General features: G+C 46.3%; 2 protein-coding genes across 21 annotated transcripts in view; both read right to left on the bottom strand.

Moving 5' to 3' along the window:
- LOC117893056 overlaps positions 1 to 25,311 on the bottom strand; it is a 57,946-nt gene that overhangs the window by 22,652 nt on the left and 9,983 nt on the right. For 5 of the 20 annotated variants that reach the window (XM_034799438.1, XM_034799442.1, XM_034799440.1 and 2 more), the window contains exons 1-3: positions 15,467 to 15,576; positions 13,790 to 15,279; positions 1,384 to 2,584 (exon numbers count right to left, since the gene is read on the bottom strand). In XM_034799438.1, coding sequence (XP_034655329.1) covers positions 1,384 to 2,584; positions 13,790 to 15,279; positions 15,467 to 15,576 — 2,801 coding nt within the window. Of the gene's footprint in view, positions 1 to 1,383; positions 2,585 to 13,789; positions 15,280 to 15,466; positions 15,580 to 20,521; positions 20,958 to 25,311 lie in introns of those variants that run through there. The other 15 variants (XM_034799445.1, XM_034799447.1, XM_034799441.1 and 12 more) reach the window with 9 other exon arrangements.
- LOC117893059 lies at positions 2,714 to 4,648 on the bottom strand. Its single transcript, XM_034799460.1, has one exon. The coding sequence runs from the start codon at positions 4,528 to 4,530 to the stop codon at positions 2,737 to 2,739; it is 1,794 nt and encodes a 597-aa protein (XP_034655351.1). The 5' UTR covers positions 4,531 to 4,648; the 3' UTR covers positions 2,714 to 2,736.

The following is a 25,311-nucleotide window of genomic DNA, read 5'->3' as shown; positions in this document are numbered from 1 at the left end:
TTTGAAAAATACCTCGCAGAAAGGCAGAAAATGTAGAGAAAGGGGCACAAAGGAGCAAGGTAATTCCCGAGTAATATGTTCATGATAAATTGCCCTCCGAGTAAAGTAAAAAAGAGGAAGGAAAATGAGTTGAAATGTGAAATATATAAACGATACCACGAAAAGAAAGAAATAGTTGGGAGGGAAAAAGGAGCCAAAAAGTAGAAAGAATTACAGGCACAAAAGTACAGAAAGAGAGTTCCATAGGAGAGTGGAATATCTAGTAGGAGGAAAAAGGAACAACATTTAGCAGGAGGAAAAATCGTTCGAAAATTGCATTTTAATACATGCCAAAGAGGAGAAAGAGTAGAAAGAGAGGAAAGAGGTTTCGGGGTTTGGTGTTTGGCCACACAATAAATCAATGGCAAGTCAATTTTGCAGGGGCAACACAGCCATGGATCCAAAGCTCCTTTTCACGCAAAACTGAAGCATAAATCGACTTAAAGCAGTGCCCCAACTCCAGCCCAGGGCCCACCTTTTGAACCTTTGAACCAGCGGCAGCAGCAGACACCTGCAACTGCAACAACATCTGCACCTGGGATCTGGGGCTAGTACATCGAATAGATAGGGGTTCAAAGGTGAACAGGGAGAGTGCATCCGAGCAGGAGTCCGTGGCGAAGAGTAAAGTGCAACCAGAAGTCGTAGAGGTTTCGACTGGAAGCGCGCGCCAGTGGCATGGCTGGGGCAGTGTGGCATTGCCGCACAACACGTCATTAAACAAATTGATGTACGGCGTAATCGGTAGCAAAAGGGGTTATAGAAAAGGAATTCACTGTGCCAATGGGTTACCAAAGTTGCAACAAGCAATTGAGGAAAGTTTGAGTCAGCTTTTGGCAGCAGCTTAAAGTGCCAGGCTGGAGCAGCTGTAGCAGCAGCAGCAGCTTAAACAAACTCAAATAAACCAAAAGGGAGATCCATTGAATTTCCTTTGAGTCAGGCACAACTTCCGGGGGTGCAACATCCTTGCAACCACCTGACAAGCGACAGATTAGCTTGCAATTACAACAAAAGTGAGGCAGGCTGCCAGCTTCCAGCTGCTGTTGAAAGGTGGGAAAGCCATGTCGATGAATAGAGCGGAGATGGATGTCTATGTCTATGGCTTGTGGTTCTACAGCATGGTGATAGAGGGTGAAAGATAAATATTTGCAGAATAAAGTTCACGGCAAAAGGGCAGACCCTGCCAGTGTTTTACACTATCTCAAATTGCACTCAAAAATGGCAAATGATATACAAAAATAACATGAGGCAAGGAGCATGCTTAATATCTAAACTAAGGCAAAGACTACATGCTTAAGATTTAACATAAAGCTGGAAACATGCTTAGAACAGAGGCCAGGGACTCACCTTGAGCTCAACAATCGTTCGGCCTCTGCGGCGGTCATGTCATCGGGCAGGCTATCCTCTCGAGGAATGGCAGCAGCAGCAGGAATGGCAGCAGCAGCAGGAATGGCAGCAGCCACAGGAATCACGGTAGTAGCAACAGCAGATGAACCCCCCAAGAGAGCGGGAGGAATGGCTGAGGCCACACTGTGATTGACATGCACTTTGATCACTTCATCGACCACATCGTCCATCAGTTCGACACTATCGAGGCTATCGTTGCCGGGCATCATTCCCAAATGATTGAATATATCCTCCTCATCCTCGCCGGCGCTGGTGTCGGCGTACTCGAGGTCCTCATGCATCTCCAGGGAAATTCCACCGCCATGTGCGGGTGCCCGGCGCTCGGGCAGAACGGGCGCCAACTCCTCACGCTGCTGCTGCTGCTGCTGCTGTTTGTGCATCTCCAGCACCTCCACATACTCCACAGTGAGGTGCTCATCCTCCTCCTCGTCCTCATCCAGTTCCTCCTCCTCTTCGTGCGCATCGATGGAGGCAATGGGGGCAATCCCCTTGACCAATGCGGTGCGTGCGGGCGAAATGGGAGGCGTGGACTTGGCACTGCCTCCGCCTCCATTGCCACCGCTGTGCTCCTGGTTATTCCTGCGCCTTATGGGCGACACCACGCCCACTGGCGGCGAGTTGTATGCCACGCGATGCAGCGGAGATCCGTCGGCAGAGGGAGACTGCAGCAGGCCGCGTGGTGGTGCCGCCGGGGTGCCCTCCTGCAGATCCGTCTTGATGATCGCATAGACGGTGCTCGTTTCCTGGACGAAGCCATTGGCTCCATGGAACTTTCGCTGCATATCCGTGACCTTTGCGGTGTCATAGAGCTCCGCCTCGGATCCGTAGACCTCGCGAGTCTCGCTGCCATCGGGATTCAGGCGATAGCCCACATCCACGTAGTGCAGGCTGTGTGGCTGCTGCTGCTGCTGCTCCTCCACCTGTGACTCACCCAGGAGCCCCTTGGCCTTCAGTTCCCCCTCATCCTGATTGCTGGCCGTCGAGATGATGCTGGGGGGACGCTGTCCGAGACCAGCGGCTGGCATTTGGAGGATGATGCTGCTCCGTTTGTTGGCCACGCGCTGGGGCGAGGAGTTGTTGCTGGAATGTTGCTGCTGTTGTGGCTGCGTGGCGGTCGTTGATTCATCCACAGATTTGCGACCTGCAAATAGAAATAACAGAAATAATGTCTATCAGCGGATTTCTCGTTTAAATGCGAAAGTTTCAGACACAAATTCAAGGAATAAATTACTTATCGTTCCCCCAATTAGTTAATAAGTTTAATGTTTATTTGAATTGGAAATTGTGAAACTTTTAAGCTCTCAATTTCTTCTTCTCTTCATTGGACAACAATTTGGTTAAATCCTCCTGCATGTTGAGCAAGAGATAGGTTCGCTCCGCCACGGGATCTCCTTTGTTCATTTGCTTCTGGTATTCAGGACTGTTGCTTCTGTATTTGCTGGCGAATATCCGGTAGCTCGCCACTTCACTCTCCATGTAGTCGTTTGCTCCCTCGGCTGTTTCCCCGCGCAACTCGCGACGAATGCAATCCATAAGGAAGATCATGTCGCGTTGTGGGTCTGGTTTCCCCACTTCATCGGAGTCTTTGGCGTCGTACTCCTCCTCTGAGGTCTCTGGGGTCCAGTGTTTCGTGTTATGTTTCGCCTTCGGGCTTGATTCCCTACGCCCGAGTTCTTTCTGCTGCTGCTGCTTTGATTCCCGACTCAAGGGCTTCTTCTGGCTTGATTTCCTGAGCCTGTGCTCCTCCTGCATGGATCCCTTGATCGCCTGTTCCACAGGAATGTCCTCGCTTCCATCCTCATCATCATCTTCTCTGGGTCCCGTATTATATTTACTCGGTTTCGATTGAACTCTATAGTCGGGTGATGAACGCCTTGCCAATTCCATTCTATAGGAATGTATTGGATTTTTAGTCCAGAGTTCATCATCAAAGTATGGATCCTCATTGAAGGACACTGCCCCCTTGGGAGATGCGGCATTGCCCTGGGGCCGCTTCAAAATCGAACGCTTGGGCAGAGCAGAGGACGGAGGAGCCTCTTTGAAAGCGTTTCCCAAATCCTCAAATGTCTCCCCGGATGGAGCGAATTCTTGTCCATCGACATTTCCCGCAATGAAGCGTGGGGGTGACCCGAAGGTCTCGAACTGCACTTGCGACGGTTTGTAGTAGGGCCCCAGCTGTTCTCCCGCTTGAGGCGGTGCTGGAAAGACCGAAGGATCGTAGGTCGACTGTTCAGGCTGTTCCTGCTGGTATTCCTCCTCCTGTTGCTGATATTCCTGAGATTCTTCTTCAATGAATAACTGAGGTTCTTCCACGAATCGCTGAGCGCTATCCATAAGCTCCCCTTGCTGTGCCCCAAAGTACTGAGGACGCCCCAATTCGACGGAATGCTCGATGAGACGCTGCTGCATGCCCCTAAACGGATCAAAGGATCGCTGTGGTCCACCCATCGAGGCAAACTGTTGCAACATCTTCGACGTGACCTGCACGGCACAGTTCGCGGCGGTCTCCTGCACCGTCGCCCCATGATTCGAGGTGTCCGCAAAGTCCATCCACTCGAGCTCCTCCGGCGGCACCTGGGCAAAGACCCCGTGGAGGCGCTTCTGATTCAAGCACACACTCAGCGCGCTCATGTAGGCGTTGCGAATGCGCCCATCGTCCACCGTGTTGCACTTCATGTTGGTCAGCTTGTTGAGCCACTGCCACGCGGATTTATGCTCCTGCGAGTTGGGGCTGAAAACCTCCTCCGGCAAGGGGCTGCTGTCGAGCATCACGAAGAAATCGTTAAACAGGAGATTCATCTTGGCATCGTAGACCGCCTCCTTGCGCGATTTCTCCGGCTGTTTGTCCTTCTTCTTCTCCGCCCCATCTTTGCCGCAGTGCTCCGTGGACTTCTGTGTCATGGTACTCCTGCGGCTGGTCCCCTTGCTCGCAGATCTACTCTTTGGCTTTGAACTCTCCCGTTTGTCTTTATGCGTGTCCTTCTCCTTCTTGGAGTCCCTGCCCTTTGATTGTCGATGCTGCTTATCCTTTTCGGAGGCCTCGGGCGGCGAACCCCAACGGCCATCAACCTTTCGTGGTGCCAACATTATAGCTTAGCGATCTGGGAATCTCTACGATCTTCGCTGGTTCGTGTGGGTTTGATTTTGTCTATACTGAAATTCGGAATATTTATACATTTTCAAACGCCCGGAAATGTGTTTCAAAAATGAAGGTAATTCCAAGGAATAATTCACGGAGTCACGGAGATATTTCAAGGTATATTTCTGCGACTGTTTTTGGAATGTTTGTGAGGAAATTTCTAGGAGAGTACTAAGGAAACATTTGGAAAGAGTTCTGTAGATATTTGAAGGGTGCTCCTAGGCTGAGTTTCAGGAGAGAGCTTTGCCGGGTAAGTTCTCTCGTAATAGCATGGAGAGGGTATATTATCGTGAAGATGATTCTTGGGTTGTATGTTTTGACACTTTCAATGAATTGTTTAATTAATTATCTGCTTTCCCCATTTCACCCTCAACTTGCATACATTTTCCTAATTTATTTATTTATACACAACATTTTGTGTGTGGAAAAAAACACAGACCGAAATATATTGAATATTTTAAATGGATCAGCAAGCTAATCTCCCATTTGTACTCTCTCCTCTTTCTGGGATTTCTCTGTGTCTATTTTCGTCTTTCGGTGTTTTGCCTTGTGGTCGAGCAACGTTAAAGCTGTCAACGCAGTGGCATAAATATAGATTCCATATAGTATCTGTGAGATCTCTGGCTGGATGCTACATGTGGGAGGGCATCCAGAGGGTCTTTTGTTGCTTTCAAAGAGCGAAAGCATTTTGGCATTGGAATCCATTTGAAGTTTTGATAGTGTGCCAGAAGGATAATTGGGCATTTCTTTAAACAGTTTTTAATAGTTTTTATTGGTTATTTATGGGTTTATTTATGGGCTTCAACATTCCGTTCCCAATTTCCCATTCCCCTACTAACCTCGACACGCCTGACAAAGCTTCCGCAAGCTGAGGCACATTTTTATTTGTTGGCTTTCACTTCACTTTACTGCAATCTTTTTTATTTATTCTATTAATGTTTTCGATTGCACATATTGTCAGCACTTGGGGGATAAGACATGCATAATTAAATTTATTTTTAAACATAAAGTAACCATTATTCGCTTAGAAACCCTAGTAAAATGTGGTGAGTCCCGTTTGATCTCTCCAAAAATATTGTCAGAGTAGGACAATGGATGCCCAATGATACATTTCAAGCAGTTACTGGCCCGCAATCTGTTGAATGTTCTAGGACAGAAATATAGGCAGAATCCACTAAAACCGCATCCACAATTTGGTTCCTAGATCCCACTCTGTACAGCATGTGGCCTCACCGCAAGAGTCGCTCCTTAACCATCACTGCCTGCCGCTACCTCCCTGCCTGCTGCCTGTTGGCCTGGTCAAGTGCGGCACTGCACCCTGGCGTATGCTTAATGCCAATTAGAGATGCGTGCGCTTTTAATTAAGAGCAGCAATGAATACTTAATGGCAGAGGCAAAGACTGACAGCAGGGAGACGAAGAGAGAGAGAGAGAGCCAAGGCCAATGCGGCGTATGTGTAATGTTCTGTTTTCGGTTCAAGTAAATAAACTTGAATGAAAATTCAAGCCAAAACCGAAGGTCATTCTCGTTCGGGGAATGGGGAATCACAGATGGAAAGAGAGCTCATAAAAGAGAGCGAAAGAGAGGTGGAAGAGATCAGCAAAGACAGCGCCGCCATAAACAAAACGCAATTGAAATCGATGATAATTCGAGAGGAGTGGGGTTGGGGGCAAGCGAAAAACAGCATTCACATCACATCGCACTTTTGTTCGCAACTTTTCCCCGATTTTTCTCCCATTTGGCGTTCAAGTTTTTCCCCGATTCTTCCCCCCCATTGGCCCCGTGTGTGTGTTTTGGTATAATGAGATGCGAAAATTAATGAAAAACTCGGCCAAAAATACATTCTCTGTGCAAAAAAAAAATAATAAAAAAAAAATAAAGAATAAAAAAGCAAACAGAACAAAAGACAATTAATGAGAGAAGTAACAAATGGCAAATCAAACGAGAAGCAGAGAGAAGGAGGGAGCAAGAGAGAGAAGGGCAAATTTGCGTAAAACTTTTAAATAAATCAAAGCTTTATAGATAAAGTGGAAAAACGGCACGGAAAATGCACAGAGTAATTGCAGGAAAAGGCATCGAAAGAATCGATTGGGTTTTCTCTCCCAACAGAGAATCTCAACTGGCAGAAATATAGAGAAATTAATTTGAAAGTTGAATAAATAAATGGAAGAACAAATTGAACATGAGAGTAGAGGCCAAGAGAGAGAGAGAGAGAGAGAGATAGGGCAGAGGAAGGCAGATGCATTTAGTAGTTTCCTAAACAACAAAGAAAACCTCAAATTTGCACATGAAAATGTTGGAATAATTGCTGGAGAAACCACAAGAAAGAGAGCAAAAAATTATACAAAGCTAAAGGGAGAAAAGTGGTAAAAGGAGAGGCAGTAGCAGGGGGAAGAAAAGTGAAAGAAAGTGGGCGTTGCAGTAGTCGGAGGAGGAGGAGGAGGGATAAAGGGCATCTTCCAAATGTCAAGACAGGCAGAAAGCGAATCCAATCTTTGAGTTGTACCCTCTGGCCCATCGATCGGTATTTATTCCCTCTGGCTGCCAGATGATAATGATCAGATCTTGCCTAATTTATGTACAAGATGTCTCGAAATTGCCTTTCCCTTTTCAAACTCATCATACCCTCCGTTCGAGGGTATCAAAACGGAAGTTGCTGTCAAAATGTGCCAAAGCCAAAGGCTGAAACGAGGCAAAGAGAGCGAAAAGATGCAACCAGAGGGACGAGAGACAAGCAAGCGGCAAAGATGGCAAGCAAAAAGAGGGCAAGAAACAGGGAGAGCGAGAGAGGCAGCTGCTTGCAGCATGTGGCAGCAGATTTAGCAAAAGTCGCCTGCCTGCCTCTGCTCTGCCTCGTGGTTCCTGGGGCTGGCATTTGTGTGCCTGTCGGTTAGTTAGGTCAACTTTCAAATTCCCCAAAATGTCCTGACAATGCAGTCTCATGCTCATATTCGTATGCACATAATGAACATAACAACGCAGCAACGAAGACAAAAGGAGTGTCGTCTCTGCGGTGAGCGCTGGACATGGAGCTCCCTGCCAAACAGCTTACGAGACAAAAGAGCCTGTGAATATCTAAGCAAAAACATACAACAAGATAGACAATAATTTAGATATAACCATACGACCTACATTTATAATTGATTTTGGTCAGAAAACCATTTTGACTGCACAAAAATATCATTAATCATGGAATAAAATGCATTTTTCTCCTCTTTCATGTCATATTTCATAGCTAACATAAATCCTTCCTTTTCATCTAGTAAATGAAAGAATTTCTCTCTCAAATTTGATTTTTAAATATTTATTGTTTGCATAATTAATCGAAAGCGAAAGCCAATCTAAATTTATTTTGCACACATTTCCAGGGCAAACTCCTTTAATTAATTGACAATTTCTCAGATATCTCTCGGTCGCACAGTTTGATGGCCGCAAAAGGAATACAAACATCTCAATGGAATGCACATGGAAAACCCAAGGCGAAGATATTCTTACAACCTCTCAAGTGTTCACAGGAATGGGCTCTGGAGGGGGGACTGAATGACTGAAAGCCAAAAACTGCAAACACATGACAATTGCAAACATTTCTGTGTTTGTCTGTGTGTGTGTGTGTGCGGAGAGTGTGGTGTGTGCATTCTTCTGCTCTTGTTTCTGTTTTTGTGGCATACAATTTCAAATTTGAAAATAAACTCGGGTGGCAGAGAGGCAGCATCACAGGGTGGAAGGGAGCGAACCAAAAGGGGAAAGAGAAAAGCCAGCAAAAGTGTCAGACAAATATCTAAGAAAATGGGAAGAAGAATGGCCAGAATATCTTTAAACGTTTCTTTCTTTTTTTCCTCCTAGACAATGCCGCTTGTTGCCATGCCGCAAGAGCGACAGCAAACGCAGCAGCGGGAAAAAAGAAAGAAGAAAACTCTGCCACACACATGGGAATGCATTTTTTGAATATTTTCCTGCGACTCACTCGTTTGTTTTTTTAGTGTTTGTCGCACAACAGAAAAATACAAACCAAAATACTCGCACTCGAAGGAGTTCGCTGAACTGCTTTCAAGATCCACAACAAAGAAGACCAAAGATTTCTTTCATTAAGATGAATACTTTGAAATCTTTTGCAATCTTCTGCATACGTTTTTCGATATTTTTCTTGCTTGCAAATTTCACATTTTTTCATATTTTTGTCTCTTTTTTTCTCTTTTATTTCTTTATATTTTCTCTTTAACATCTCATTCACATTTTATTCATTCAGTCTTTGTGTCCATTTATTCTATTCTCTCTACTTTCCGCGTGTTTTTCTGTAGATTTTCGTTCGCGGAAGGAATTCTTGGTCAAACGAAATATCAAATATGGAGAAAGTCTTTCCAATCTTGTACCTACCCAACACTTTTACTATTCTTTCACACTTTTAATCACAGCTTCGAGCAGTATATTCTTCTGAATGAACTCAGAAACCAACACCTTGCAGTGGGGCCAATCACATTGGAACTGAAAGACAGACCCGGCAAAGCCCCATCAGAGCACCAGAGACAAAGCCAGACCTCACCGAAACATTCAAGACATTTCCAGACCCAAAAAAATACGAAACTGAAACCAGAGAGCCCCAACGAGAGGGCGGCAGAGGGAGGATGGTTCTGCTTTCTGTTATCACTGGACCCTGAAAAATCTGTGCGGCACCTCACGTGCCCCTCAAAAAAGACGAGAACAAACCCTCTAGAATTCTAGAATCACGACCCAAGCGAATGGTTACTATATGGAATATTTTGCACTTTCGTTTAATTTGTTGTGATTCTTTTGGTTATATATTTTTATTCATTCTGTTCAGGGTTCAACAAATTTGTTTGGGTTTATGCAGGGTCTACACTTTTTATAGATACGAGAGATTTACTATAGAGATTCGCATTCTGTTTTTTGTTGGTCAACGATTCGGAATAGAATTATAATACGAAAATTCTGGCCCGCTTATCAATGGAAACGCCACCGTTACGCGACATCAACTGAAAAGATCCGAAGCGGAGAAAAGTCTTTCAGCATCGCATAGAAAGAGAAAAACACACACGGAGAGAGAGAGAGAGAGAGAGAGATGATTTGGGGATCATTTCTCTCTTTTGGCAAATTGCCCGTTGCGTGGCTCGTTGGGGCCAGACATGTGGCAGCCAGCCCCCAAAGTTCCGTTTGTCATGCCCACCACACACACAGGGTGCTCCAGGCGGCACTCCCCTGTCGGCCGCTGCTCGTGCGAGGGCCGCCGCGCCACTTGTCAAGCTGCCAGATTGCTAAATCCGCCAACAGTACCAAAATTCAAATGTTGGGAAAGGCCAGAAATGTTCTCTCTGTATCGCTCGCTCTCGCTGTCTACGGTGGGTGTCAGGGGTTTCAGGGGTGCCAGAGGGGTGGGCACACACATCACTCAAAAGTCGAGACAAATTTCGGGCTAGTGATAGTTGGAGGGGGGGAGCAGGAGGCGCCTGTCTTTATCTAATTATAAATTGGGAAATTAACTGAAAATAGTTTCTACGAATTTCTTCAGAGACCTCAACGAGCGCAATTTGGAAATTCTCTTTGGAATATATAAAAATAAAATGTTTATAGCCCAAGAGTTCAGAGCAGAGCCTGCAGCCCGCAGCGACAGCGAAAGGTAAATCAATTTTTCTTTTAAATGGCGACATTTACACCGGGCAAAGAAAATGTCTTTTTCTTACGAAAATGTGGCATCATCAGCGCTTTTGACGTGACAGCATTTTTCAGCTCATTTTCGCAATGGACGTCATCAGTGACGGTGAAATCGTGAAAGGAAATCAAGCGAAAAACTAGACAACAGACCAAAGGAGGGGCAGGGGACAGGCAGCGGAAAAACTAGCCACAAAATATAGAATGAAGAGGTAGAGGGGGACAACTATAGATAAATGGACAGTGGGGGCTGCTCATTCTTGGGTGGTCAGTGCGACACTTGGACAAAACTATGCGGACAACAAAGCAGACAGACACACAGACAGACACACAGACAGACAGAAAGAAGGGGATGTGCAGGGGGAAAGAAAACGTTGCGAAATTGCCGGCAAGTGGCTGTCAAAAACCCACGCATCTGTCATTGAAAATGTTGCGAGCGGTTGGGGAGGGGTAGTGGTAGGCCAACGAACTCTCGACGAAGAATTATGCAAAGGAAAACGTGCCATCATTTTTCTCAATGAATATAATTTGAAAATAAGTTGAGACGAGCGACATCTGTTGGTGGTTGGCGGCACTAACAGTTGAAAGCTTTACATGAGCTTTGGATGCTTTTAAGTTGCAACTTTTGGAGGGGAAACTGAAAGCTCGTTGCAAGCGATTTCGAGCGAAGTGGCAGCGCTGTCAGCTGAAAGCTTATTTTAAGCGAACTTTCAGTGAAGTGGCAAGGCTGTCAGGGGTGGACCAAAATGTAAACAGAAAAAGGTAAACAAAGAATGAAATTGTTCTAAAATCAAGGATTATTGGAATTTTATTTAAGTGTTTTTAGCAGGGGGCAGATGGAGTGAGAGCGCAGGAATTTCAGGGTGCAATTAATGCAATATTCTTGTTGTCTACAATTTTCTATTACTTTCTGTTTTGCAACTATACAAATATGGGAATATCTCTGGGAGTTCCTAACCTTGTAAAATTATAACCTTTTTCCTTTTCCGTGTCCGCTTTCTCCACCTTCTCTGCCACAATTAATTGTCAATATTTGGAAGAGTTTTAATTTGTGATAAATAATACCTTCCGTTAAGGATTAACCAGCACTAAAGTCCGAGATTAAATATTTGTCGACCTCAGCACGCTCTCCCCTCGAACTTCACATAACAGCACACTCCACACCCCCATCCCTTCCGTCACAGACCCCTCCCATTGTCGCCCTTCTCTTTATTTTGATATAAAGCGGAGCAGCGCCAGCGTCCACATAATTTATAGCCAAACGCAGATACACACAAAAACATTTGTGGGGATCTCCTCGGCTCCCCCAAATCAGCCCATCCAGGCCCCTTCTCATAAGAGTAGTAGTTGTAGTGGATGAATAGTATTTTCCGCTGTGTTATTTATAAACTCTTGGATGTGACAGACGACAGGCGAACCATTCAAAAATTTTGCCATGCAGCGCACCAAAGCCTAGGCCTTCGGTTTGGCGCTCCGCTTCCTGTCTCTCTCTTTCTACCACAAAAACGTAGCCCTCCTTCTCTTTCGATAGCCCCATTCGGCAGCCTATTCCCCCCCTATTCATGTGTTCCTGTCATGTCACAACTTTTGACAGTGCCATGGTGCATGGTTGAAAGGGTATAGAGTATATCGTATGGAGTGCAGGTGTAGGGTACAGGGAGTGGGGTATGAGGTACGATTACGAATGGCGCTTAGCATATGACGAGTGCTGTGTCAGCGCTTTGTGCACAGCAAAAAGCAGCCAAAGAATAGTAAGTAAGATATGCGAAGACGTCAAAAGAAACACAAGAAATGGCCAGAGGCTTGCGCCAGAGGGGATTTGAGGGCAATCTTTAAGAGGCTAAACAGGTAACAGCAGGAAATGCAAAAACTTAGGCAGGGAAGACTTCAAAAATAGCTAAAAAATTCGAATTCGAAGCAGGAACAAGAACAGGAAGAAAATAAAGGAAAATAAAGCAAACTGTTAGGAATGGCATCCCTGTTTAGCCTTTAAGTTCCTTCTACCCTTCTGTTTTAATAATATTCCCAGTTTCAGTTTAATTTAGACTTACATTCCATCCACACTGCCTGCCTTTGGACCTACACCAACATCCATCCATCCAGCCCCCAGCAGACCGATAATCCAATCGGCTGGAGTTCATTACCTTACGGCTTCTCCCTTCCCCCTCAACCACTCAACAGGGAAATCAATAAATCAAGGTGAGCCACGCCCCCACGCTTCAGACACACTGCCATTTATGAATTAAAAACAGAGAGCCTCTCTATTCATCCACCCATCCAGTGCTCCACACAGATAAGCAAAGCAATCATCAACAGTAGAAGCAGAAGCAGCAGCAGCGGCAGCAGAAGCTCTGGAATTGAGAGTTGTCTATGGCAGAGGGGAAAGGCAAGGCGGAAGCTGGAGGTCTGCAATTTCAATTTTGTAATCTGCCATAGAAATCAGCAGAGGAGTGGAGACGAAAGCAAAACAGAGCAGAGCAAAAGGGAATAGCAGAAAATAGAGCTGATCCGAGCAGCCAGAGCATAGGAGAGCATAGAAGAGGGACAGAGAGAGAGGGAGAGCAGAGCAGAGCAGCGACGCATCATTGAATTCTTAATCTGGCATTAATACAATTTGATGTATGGAGTGCGGAGAGGCAGAGCAAGGAGTTGGAGGCTAGAAGAAGCGTAGAGTAACCGAAAGGAGAGGGATCAAGGGAGCGGAGCGGGAATCCCAACAAAATCCGCAAAAAAGCAAAAGCCAACGACTACGACGAGCCTCGGACCATGAAGATGGGACAACGAGACGACAGATAGTGAGCATTGCACTCCCTAGCCCCAGAACTGCATTCAGTAAAGACGATGGAGGAGGAGGAGGAGGAGGACGAGGAGGAGGAGTGGAAGGGGAAGGACAGGGGGGCTAAGGTTCGCTTGGAATGTCGTCGAGCCGTTGTCGCTGTCGCTGGCATTCCTCTCTCGCTCTCTCTCTCTCTCTCTCTCTCTCTTTATGTCTTGTTGGGGGGCTGCATTTGATATGCCTGCTGGTTGACCCATATTGGAATTTGCCTTCAGAGACGACTTCGCCACAAAGTACGCGGCAGAGGGCGGTATAGCGGGGGGAAAGAACGTGGAGAGGAGGAGTGCAAGGCGGAGTTGGGGCGGTGATATACAAGTCACGATTTGTACGCCGCTTAGAAAAACTTGTAATGAATGTGGGATGCAATGAAATAGAATGGCAGTGGCGGGTGGGTACGGGAAGGGGACACCAGGAGGCCACTCCAGCACAATGAAGTCGAGACCTGGCACACACACACAGACACACAAAGAGAGAGCGAGAGATGTGCAAAGGTGTTTGAACTCGTGCACAGGCAAAGTTCAAAAGTTCTCCCGAACTCCAAATGAAGCAAGTTTTGCAGGAATGACCTGAGAATGCACTTGGCTTGGTGGGCTCTCTGGGTCTAGCAATTGAATTTCAACAAAGGAAGGAAGGAAGCAGCAGCAGCAAGCAGCAAAGGAAGGAAGCAATTCAAAGACGAAATAAAGCTAATCCCAAGGAAGACTCACCTTCATTTTCGCTGCGTCGACGCCTTGACACACTGTTGTAGTTATTATTATGATAGTGCTCTATCAGCTCCGACTTCTCTGTGGACTCGTTCTCCTGCTTCTCATCCTCCGTGTGCACCGGCGAGGAGGGGCCCGAGGAGGCGCTGGCCACCGGCGAGCAGGAAGCCGCCGAATTGGTGCTGCCACTGAGCCCGTTGCCGTGTCCTGTGCCAGCCCCATCCAGGGAGCCACGCTTGGCCGCCTGCATGATGTAGGCGCTGTTCGAGGCGCTGCTGGTGGGCGACGTGCAGGAGGAGGGCGTGGAGCAGTTGGTGAAGCTGGCCGTCTGATCCTCAATCAGATCGATGGACTTCTTGCGCGGCTTCTCCGGCGGTATGGGTGCCGCCTGGATGTTCTGTTGCTGCTGCTCCTGGAGCAGGGATCTCTGCATCGCAGCCGTCACGGCCGCTGACTTGGCGGGCGGCGGTGGGGGCGAGGGTTCCACAGCGATCTTGGTGGGCGAGGAGCGCACTCGATCCGGATTGAATTTCACCGGACTGACATTCTTTGGCTTCACCGCCGGAATGGGCGGCAGTGGCGGCGACTTCACCGGACTCCCAATCTTTCCGCTTCGCGGCTTAATCTCCGGCGGCGTCTGATTGGGCGCATGGCGCATGGGGGGATTGGGACTGACATTCGACGGTGGCTCCATGGCCGGCTTGGCTGTGGCCTTCTCCCCACTGTCCATGATCAGCCCTGTCCCTGGCACCGTGCGTATGATGTCGCAACGATTCAGATCGCTGTGGGTGCGCGTCGTCTTGGTTTTGGTGAAGTGCGACGTCCACTTCTTCTGCTTCTCGATGAGCTCTCGCGAGTTGAACTTCCGCTCTGGCTTCTCCGGCTTATCGCCGCCGCCCCCGGAGCTGGCGAAGAGTGCGCTCACAGATCCCGCAGTGGCTGGCGGCGGAGTCACCTCCTCGACGACGCTGGTCTTCAGGCGCGAGAGGTTGTGCTGTGGATACTTCACCACCGATGTGGGTGGCGTCTGGCCGGATGGCTCCACTATAAACTTGCTGTTGCTCAGCCGCTGCTCTGGCGATCCGTTCTGTGCCGCCACTGAGGCGTTGTTGTTGTTGTGAATGAGCGAGACGCCCGAGGGGAAGGGCGTGCGTCGCTTGGGCGGCGACTGCGAACGATCCGAAGAGCGGGACGATGATCTATCCGATCCGTCGCACAGATTATCCTCCCTGGAGCCGCTCCTCAGCAGAATGGAGCTCACATTCGAATTGGACTCGACGCCAAGCTTCTCGAAGAGCGCTCTGGCATTATTGAATCTCGCCGAATGGGATGGAGCGCCCCCGCCGCCGGCTGTTGCCGCTGCGTGTGCGGCAGCCACGGCTGTCAGCTGCTCCACCGGCTGGATCTCGATGGGCTTACGCTGGAAGATGTTCGCGATTTGGCTCACCTTACCCGGCGTGGGTGCATGGTGCATGGGCTTTTCCATACTGCAACTGCAATGAGAAGAAGGGGAAAGAACTATTAGTAAGGTTTGTTATCATCTTCCATGACTACACCACCGAACTGATAGCAGCCGCGCCCCAAATGAGCCGCACAAACAGATAAAATCGATGCGACTACCTTTTTACGATTATTTTGGTTTGGTTTGTGGTTCCCATTTGTGGGTTTTTTCTGGGTTACCTTTGCCATTTTTTGTTGCTCTCCCATCGATTTGACAGACACTTTCGCAAAACAGAGACACAATTTTCACCTTTACTTTTCTGTCTGTCTCCCTGGATATGATCTCGCATAAAACTTTATGATTTTTCCTTTGTTGTTTGTTTATTATTATTTTGTTGCTGCACATCAAACACAATTAATGTCCCATTGATGGCTGACGGACCCTTCACCTACTCGGGCCTCGGTTCGGTTCGGGCGGTGTGTGTTACGTTGTGTGTGAAAGTCTTTGCAAAAGTGAACAAATTAGTTGGTTTATTTGTGCTTTCGGGGCCTACAAAAGCGCGGAAGAGTGGACAGAAAGACAGAGAGGGCAGAGAGGGGGCTTTCTTCGCAGAAACTTGCACAGAGAGGGGCAGAGAGCGCTAGAGAGAGCCAGAGAGAGATATGGAATGTCGGCGCGACATTGAAAGCAGCAACATTCGCACTTGTATTGGTATTTGCTTCATCCGCTGATAGGGTAATGCTCTAACTGTTATCGACTTTGGCGGCACACACGAATATTGACTTACGTTACAGCTACGCTTAGGCTACATTGGTTCAAGGAGATGCCCTACAGCAGATGGAAGGGTATTCAAGTTTAGGAAATATAAAGTAAAACATTCACACAGTTTCCCTGCGAATTCTTTGTGGGTCTCTGCCCAGCAGTGCTCACTGTCGCGCGTTACACTAATCATTTGAATCATTAGTGCTGTATATTTAGCTCAAGTGATTAGGGAGTCCCTGCACAAAGAAAACCCCCATGCAACCCACTCAATCTACCGATTTACATAAGGAAATTGTATACAATATTTTCCCTGTGTCCGAGTGGAGCGAAAAAGCGCAGTTTGTGGCGGAACAGAGGAGTGAAATAGCTACCGAACTTATCGCAATGTCAATACGAAGTCTACACACGAACCGAACTCAACAACCACATAGAAGAGGTAAACAAATGCACAGATAGTGCGGGTGCTACAATCGTATTTACGTACACGTACACTCCATGGAATGGGGAGTACCTGTTTGCTCAAAACTAGAGGCAGAGCGCACCAAAATGGAGCCAAAGGTCGAAATGCGACAGGGAAGATGATGGCGGGGCCATTCCATAAGTACCTACCACCCCTCCTGGTGGATATTTACAGAGGCAAGAGATCATCCCCTTTTAAACAAAGTTTAAACAAAAGTCAAACCAAAGCACGAGATATTCCGCTTACCGTGAAAAACCCATCTAATCTAATCCGAAATGCACAGAGCACAAAGCAATTCAAACGACCGTGAAAAGGGCGCAGATAATGCGCAGAGATAAAGATTAAACAGAGATAAAAGAGCGGCAGATAAAGATTAAAATTAGCCGGTGATCTCGCTGCTTTTGTTAGAGAACTTTCAGAATTACTATCATCATCAAGCGGCACGATACACGACAGAGTTACGATTATAGAGTGTGCGTCACGGGGGGGGGGATAAATGGCAGCGCAAAAGCATCGCTTAAAATATCACGTATGCGGCAGGCAGGCTCCCCTGGGCATGCACCGCAATGTTGCAAGCTACAGTTGCATGGTACTCGTGAATCTTTGACGAGTTGGCAGATTTATTTGTCTGCCTCGCCAGATATTGATTTAATGACACGTTTATCCGACAGTCCACCCCATGGCCCCTCATTACGAATTGATGCCACACAAAATGGACAGCCCACAGGATGGGTTGCAGGGAGACAGCAAGGACATGTGAATGGACAGCTCCGTTCAAGTGGCACAGCCCTTATGGCTAGCTTTTGTGCGGCATGGTTATTCGCTTTTGCACGAACATTAATGGCACGAGTATCCCATGAGTTCTCTGTCCTTGCGTCACTCTCTGTGCGGGGGCTTATTCAATTTAATGGTTTCATGGTGATTGTATTTTCAATTGGTTAAATGAAATTTATCATCTTTATTGTGTGTGCATAGTTTGTGCAATAATTGGCAATCGTTTGAGTGCAGAATGCCGCACGAAAATGTAAAAGGAGAGCTATCCACAATGAATAGTTTTCCGCTGTATAAAAGTTAACAAAAATTCGCCACTAACTATTCTCTAGCACCTCCCCATTCAAACTTAACCCATTCAATCTTAATGGCGTACAACAGTTATCATTATCATTAGCATAAAGCCCGGATCCAGACACCCCCAACAAAAGGGGGCAGTAAGATTCGCACACTAAATGGCAACGATCATAGCGATAACGATCATCATTAGCGCCTTGCAAATGGCAACAAAAACTAGTTTACAGTGCCACTCATTTTTGCATAAATGTTAATTGTTCAAATGTTAAATTGCTCTCGTTAGCAGAAGAGCAGGCTACATGCTCCCTGCTCCCTGCTCCATGCCCCCCATGGCCGCCGTGCAACACGTGCAGCGGAGGCGACACACGATCCAATAGGTGGCAGGGGCAGGGCGAGCAATGCAAACGCCATGTGTGTTATAATTGCGTCAACATTCAGTTAGTTAGGCTCTCGTTGAGCGTGAAACGCGAAAACAATGTCAACAATGATACGATGGCCCCATTGTAACTGCCATTGAGAGAGGGTCAGCGCGGAGAGCGGAGAGGGGAGAGCAATGTGGCGAATGGTGTGGAGAACACAAAAGATTGCTAGCAATTAGAGAACGTAGCCACCTACCTGCCGACCTCCCCCCTACCCACCTGGCCCATTCAGCCAACGAGCTGCTGTTAATGCTGTGAAGACTTGGAGCCCCTGCCCTCTGGGAGGTCTAACAGTTTCCCATGAAAACAAAAAACATTGGCGCCAGGAAAAATGATTTCCTAATGAAGATATGGCATAAGTGGTAGCTGGAAGCTCCCCCGATGTGCAGAGCACACGATGCGGTTGCCCTTCCCCTCCACCGTGTTGGTTTTGCCTCTGTTTCTGCTCTGAAAGATCAAAGATAATGCTTAGGCTCCGCCATGTAACAAGGAGCCGGCATTCAGCAAGGTCTGTTTAAATCTTAGGCCATAATTCTCGGGGGGTAGCTTTAGAGCCTACCGATCTGTAGAGCGACTTTCGAGCCTACAAGTCTCGAGTCAATCGTCCATCTGCCGCCTCATGTGGACGCACTTTTGAGCATCCTAATCTCCAGTTGAAATTCAAATCTCCAAGTCTATGGCCTCCAATCTCTAATCCCACATTCATTTCAGTTATATTTCCATAACTTCTGTAAAACCTTGGGCTTTAACGATGTCTCTAGCTCTCTCTCTCTCTCTCTCTCTGTAAGGTAGCACTTTTAATGGTTCTTTTAGTTGATATTTTTATTAAGTTTCATAAAATGTATTTATTTTATTTACAATCTCTCAAAACCTGCCTTCGGAGCCAGGGTCGTGACAACTGTCGCCACCTTTCCGCGTAGGCCCCAAACTCAAGCCCAATCCCCAACGCCAACCCCAACCCAAACCCACCAACATTCACTTATTGTCTCTTGTCGGTGGTGTGTGTTTGTGTTGTGTGTTGTGTGCTGCTGCCACAATTCAAGATGTGTGTTTTGATAGGAATACGAAAACAAGTTGTCGTTTGTTCTCGAATGTAGTTCTTGGGGTTTGTTTCTGCGGTTCGTGCCCCGCCTCCTCCTCCTGCCTCGTTGGGGTTCTCTCTTGTTACGACAAATTATGCCAATTAAACGGTGGGAAAACAAGTTGGCAAAAAAGACTCAGTCAGAAGCAGTCTGCACACGCGTCTAGCCCCCGCTCGAGTGGGTCGCAGCCGACCAATCCGTGGGGAGACTTGAATCTGGATCGGAGTTGGGTTTTTCTTGCTGCGAAACGAGTCTTCAAAGTCTCGCTGCCTGCGCGCTGCCTCCACAATTGAGAGATGCACAGCGACTGTGGCATATTTGGTGCCTGTCCTGCATCGATCGCGCACACACAGCAATCCATTTGCATAATCGAATTGATTGACTTTTATAAGCCTGACAAATGAGCCCCTTGCCGCCTTGGGCCCATGGCATGCCACATGCCTCATGCCACATGTGCGAATCAGTGGCTTGGAATGAGAGCAACGCCTGGAGACTATTTTTAGTTGCAGGATGGAGGCCGGGCCGAATGATGCCGATATTTGCATATTTCTCCATCGGGTAGCAACAGTTCCACGCGGAGGCGAAGCTCAACCGAAAAATAGCTCAGAAAAGGAGCAAAAAGGAAGCGCTGATGATGCTGTTGAGTGCTGAAGAGTGCTTGAGTTAGCTGGGGAGTGGAGAACTACACATTCTCCACATGCTTTAGGGAGGATCGAGGGCAGGAGGACAATGGAATGGTGAACACACACTTTGGAGGATGTGCTGTTCTATGGAACGGCAAGATACACCGCCCAAAAGATATGATTAGTAAATTTTCATTCAGAGAGTACCCCCTGACCCACTGTTTAATGTCTCCCCGAATGTTTTAGCGACTCTTTGGCTCTCAGAATTATGTTCAAGGTCCTGAACTGCACAGATACTTTATCCTATCCACAGTTAACTTTAACACCTAATCCAGCGAAACACCCGAAAAGGTTCCCTGCAGAGTTCAACGATTATATGCCTACTTTTATATATCATTTCTCTGACAGCCCACGCGGCTGCTGCACATAAAACCCGAATAACACACGTGGCGCCATGAAGAGAGCGGCTCTTCTGGGCTGCTCCTGGCACCTCCTGTGTTTGCATTATCCCCCGAATGGGTCTCATGTGCGCATAATTAAGGAACAGCCCCTGGGATGAGGCCAGTAGCTACCAGAAACTTTTTCTCCGTCCCCGTTCTCATATTTGGGGTCTCCTGTCTGGGCAAAAGGATTTGCCGTGTGTGCGTTTTTTGATGGCCCAAATGGGAGAGATATGGCCATCATTTGTGGGGTAATATTTCCTCGAATTTATCCAGAAAACTATGGAAATGTTTCCCCCTTTTGCATGACTAACTTTAAAGATACTTTTTGATACTTTTTTCTGTTCCCCAACCAAGTAGAAGTATTTTTTCTGGCTTTCCCCGGAGGTTAAGTCTCGTTGTTATCCTGAAAAGTTAATTAAATCTGAGAGAGAACTCACCTTTTTGCTTGTGCAACTGGAGGAAGTTCCTTTGTGTCCTTGGCTTTTAGTCGCCTTCGTCTCCTCGTGTCTCTTTAGCTCTCTTTTGTAGTGCGATTTAAGCCTGGTCAACACCTAGAGGCAGTCTAGGCAGACTCCTCTCCAAACATTTCTCATTGTTTTCGAGGTGTTTGATATTCGAAGCTTCCTGCAGATGCACCTCCTTCTCCTTTTGCACTTCCTTCCTTCCACTTTTGTGTGTGGCACTGAAGCGTGGCAGGCAGGCAACAGCAGAGGCAGCACTGGTGACGCTGTGGCTGTGGCTGTTGCTGCTTCTGTGTATAGTGTTTATGTTGTAGTTGTCAGCCCCCAATCAGCCCACCGCTGGCCTCATCCGTGTCAGCATTTTGGTGTCTGTGCTGTGTCTTTCGTTTGCGCAAGATGAAAATGCAAATTTCTGCAAAAAAGAAACAGAGAGAGAAAATAAAGGTGAGCGCCTGCAGTAAACACAAATGCAAAAACTTAAGCTCTGCCATGTTTTCGGGGTTCAGTGAACCATGGAGTCGCCCGGGAGGAGGGGGGAGCTACTACTATGCCGCCCAAAAGAATTGCCACACATTTTATAGAGCCCAGAGGCATGCTCTTGTGCACGCTCCTAAAGCTAAAATGTGGCAAGCGGAAGCAATTAATTTCATTTGCAACAGTGCCAGTGGCTAGGCCCAATCGAGTGTAACCCCCCACAGGCGGGGAGAAAGTCTTTTTCTACACCAAAAAAGAAACAACAACAACAAATTGTTAATCAAAGAGCGTGCGTTGGGTTACAGTAGCCCCGCGGATAGATACGATACCATAAAATCATCATCATCATTTGCAAGGTGTGTGATCAATGCCAGGTGGTAATCAAAAGTGTCGCGTCACTTTCGATCGCTCTCCCTCTTCATCTCTCTTCCCCCTCCTATCGCTCACTCTCACTCAAGGTAAACCCATAAATATCGCCTTGCCTTCACTTGCCTTTGCTCCCCAGGCCTCAACGATTCATTCCACGCATTGTAATTGTCTAATTTATTTGTTGTTCCAACAATTTCACTACAACTCGTTTCACAGTGCGTGAGAAATGCGTGCGCTCATCCGTACAAAATTGTACAAAATTTCAACTGCAATTGAAGCCGCTTAAGTCACTCAGCTTGGGGCAGGTCGTGGGGCAAGCTTAATTCGGAAATAAACATACTTAGATGCAGAAATATGCGTTGAAAAGAGAAAGTCATGTGGTACATTCATTTCTTGAATGAAACTACCATTGATGGTGGAAGATTATATCGTTATTTTGGAGCTAAGAAATTAGTTAAGAAATTCAAGTAGGAAATGGCTATATTTTGGGTCTATTTTTAAAGCTTTGAATTGGTTTACTTTACTCACACTTTGCCTTCATTTGCTGGCATTTCATTTGCTCATTTTTGTAGTTAAACTCAAAAAACACCCTTCCAATCCATTTAAATAAAATCGTTTCGAACATAAAAATCTTTTCATACAGAACACAGTCTCAGTTGTAGCCAGACTTGTATTCAGTTTACCCAACACCAAAATTCCTGTGTAATATTTTTTTGTGAAATGGGCAACCAGATGGGAAAAGCTTCAAAAACTTTGGCACTCAAGACGGAAGCCAAACACGTTGACGTGATGATCATGAATGAAATGTCGACATTCTGCTTCAAGGAGTGCATGAAGAAACAGCATAAGTCCCAATTCGAGTCTCTGGAGGCATGTTCGCTGTGTTGCAAGGATATGTTTTACTTGTTCCTGTCCGACTTGAATCACAATAAATGCCAATACACGTTCCATGAGACGGAGGAGAGCCCACAATAAATTACAACAAATTAAAGTAGGTCTGGAGGAAACATCAAGAGAGTTAAAATAAATGTATTTGGTAGCCTGATTTGGTCTTCTTTTTACTTGTGCAAATTACACAGATAAGCACACACACAGAATTCCAGAGAATGCCAAAACTAACGACCCCAAAACCCATGTTGTACATAGAACAAGGTCACATGATTAGTTATCCCACTTCTCTTTCCCTCTCTCTCTGCCCAATTCCAGTATATAATTATAGAAATTGCTGTTCTGGCCTGACATTTGCATTGCATAAACTAGATGTCAGAGGAAAGTGCCAATAAATTGGCATTAGAATCGGTTTGTTGTTTGCTGCTTGCTGTAGGCTAACTTGCTGCCGGCCACTGGCTTCCTCCTGTCAATCGAGCCACTCAATTATAATCAATCCGATTTCTCATTAGCTGGCTGGCTGCCTGGCTGGCAGGGGTTTACTTATTGCCTTGTCCCCGTAAAAGCGGGGGCAAGTGGTATCTCCCAAAGAAGAGACAAGAGCAGGCAGTCGCAGCCTCAAAAGAGATCGTCGTCGTTGCGGTGTTGTAACGAGTGACGCTTCGCCACTTAACGGTTTGATGTCTCAGGCCATCGGCCATGTGATTATCGATTTGGATGCGGATACTCGATGATGCTTCAGTTGTGTGCAAAGATCTCTCTGCCTTTCGATTATAATTATTTGATGTCATAACTTTCAATCAAAGTTGGGGCTTTTCCATCGCATCTCTGCGGCATCTTTTGCTTTACTTTTTGCGGTTCGCCTGAAGGCCGCGCTTTTTGCAGATTTTGATCGTGGGTTTTCTTTTGTTGTCAACTTTTACAAGATTTTTGTATGTTTTTATATGTTTTCGACTCTGTTTTTGGTTAAAGTTAAAGACTTCTTGTGTAAATTACATTGAAGCTTTCATGTCATGTGTTTGTTTTTCTGCCTTTACTGCCAGCCTCTTTGCCTCTCATGGCTGCGGCTGCTTTTTATGGCTATGGAACAGAACAGAAGAAGAAGTAAACTACTTTTTCATGACCTTTTATGGGGGGGCAGCAGCACAAGCAGCCGAAGCCTAAACTCTGAGACACAGATGAGCAGCATCAGCATTTCATTCCATGTAATGTCTGGAATTGGATTGGTTCTCGCTTCGTTTAGAGCTTGTTTGTTTCCCCCAAAGAGAAGTGCCAGTTCCAGAGAGTGGCTCTTGCTGCTTTGCCTTATTTAGCCAAGTTAGGTGGGATGTCTGGACCATGGACCAACGCAGACGTTGAACCAATAAAATGTGTGTGCGTGTGTGGGGCCAAAGCGGTGGGAAAAAGTTTCTTGCTTTTATTTTGTTTTATTTTTTGCAAGCTGATTAAAGGGTGGAAAGGTGTAAAGTGGCGTGGTTTAGTGGGAATATTAAAGATTCGAGTGCTAAGAAAGTTCTCTCTGTGGATCATCTGTCCTGGCTTGTGCCACAAACACATCATCAAGCGTTTAGTTGAAGTATTTCTAAATCACTCACAGTACCCCTCTCGATCAAAGCCGTTCCGCCAGTTGCCACTTTGGCGTGCCGCAAAAAATGATAATCATAGAAGAAGTAAACCATTGGAAAAACGTTTGAACGAACAAATCAAATCAGTGGAGCATGCAAGTGTTATACTAAACGGCAAACGCCTTCGATTTTAATTGCCCGAACGGAATGGAATGGAAACCCCCCGCAGCCGCTGCCGCCGTCATGGGATAATGGATAATTATGGCCAACAAGTGGATAATCTTGCAATAATAATTACAATTAAAGTTACAATTACAATTGGAATGGAGAATGGAAAAGGAAAATGGGGAATCGGGGAATGGGAATGGGCATTGGCATGAAATTCCAATTAAAGTAATTGAGGAAAAACCACGTAAGAAATGTGTGGCCATAATTTATAGATATGATATTTAGAACCATTCAGGGAATACAAAACTAAATACATTATATAAGGAAACCCATCTAAATTTGTACTGAAACAGAGAGAGATTAATCTTCCTTTCAAATTCTAGCTTCTGCGCTCTTTTTCTGACTTTTCTACTCCTTCTATCTATCATTATTTATTGTCAATGCGAGAAAATTGCATTTTCCAAGGTCTCTGCTTCGGTTAGCTGTGTGGGTAAAGGAGGAGCAGAAAGAGCTACAAAATAAATAACTGCAGGGAGAGCCTCAGCAGCAGGGAGTAGCAGGAGATGTCTGCTGCATGTTGCGCGTCAATTTTAATTGCAAATATTCAAGGCTGCTGCTGCTGACAAATCGTTTCCATTTCCGGTAGTTCCGCGGCACGCCGGGTCTGGTCTATTGATAAGATATAACATTTATTTACCAATTTCTGGCTTGAACATTATTATTGATTATGATGGATTCAATCGATTTGGTCTTATCACCAGAGATAACTCTCTCGCGGTACAAAATGTATTCAAAGCCAAAGCAAGTTTTTCCTTTGCGCCACAAAAAGTGGCGACAAATCCGCAAAGAGCGAAAGACGGAACTGGAGACGGCGAGACAGGGTTAACCAGTTTTTGCAGCAAGAGTTGGGGAAGGAGACGAGAGAGAGGTAATACAAATATTGACCATAATAAATAAATGGTCTTCAAATGCACTTGCACTCCATGGACTCCATTTCCATTTGCCTCCTAGGCCGCCTCTTTCTCTCGCCAACTCTTTTCCCTCTTCTTCTGCCACTCTCTTTCTCCTTCTCTCTCGTCTGGATGGATTGTGGCAATGAACTTGACATTAATAGGGCTTCCTCCAACTGCTGCCTAGCGTGACTCTGCCGACTCTCTTTTTCCCCTCCTTTTTGACAAGACTTTTCTGCATCGAAACAATTTTCTCATGGCCCTTCAAGAGGCACAGAAGCGAGGGCAGGCAACACAACTCAATCTTGCGAGTGCGAATGCGAATCATGGCGAATAGCATAACAAATTTTTA

Source organism: Drosophila subobscura, chromosome J (assembly GCF_008121235.1).
Source record: "Drosophila subobscura isolate 14011-0131.10 chromosome J, UCBerk_Dsub_1.0, whole genome shotgun sequence".
In the NCBI taxonomy this organism is placed as follows: domain Eukaryota; kingdom Metazoa; phylum Arthropoda; class Insecta; order Diptera; family Drosophilidae; genus Drosophila; species Drosophila subobscura.
Note: the sequence above shows the minus strand (reverse complement) of the source record. Positions and strands in the feature narration are given on the sequence as shown.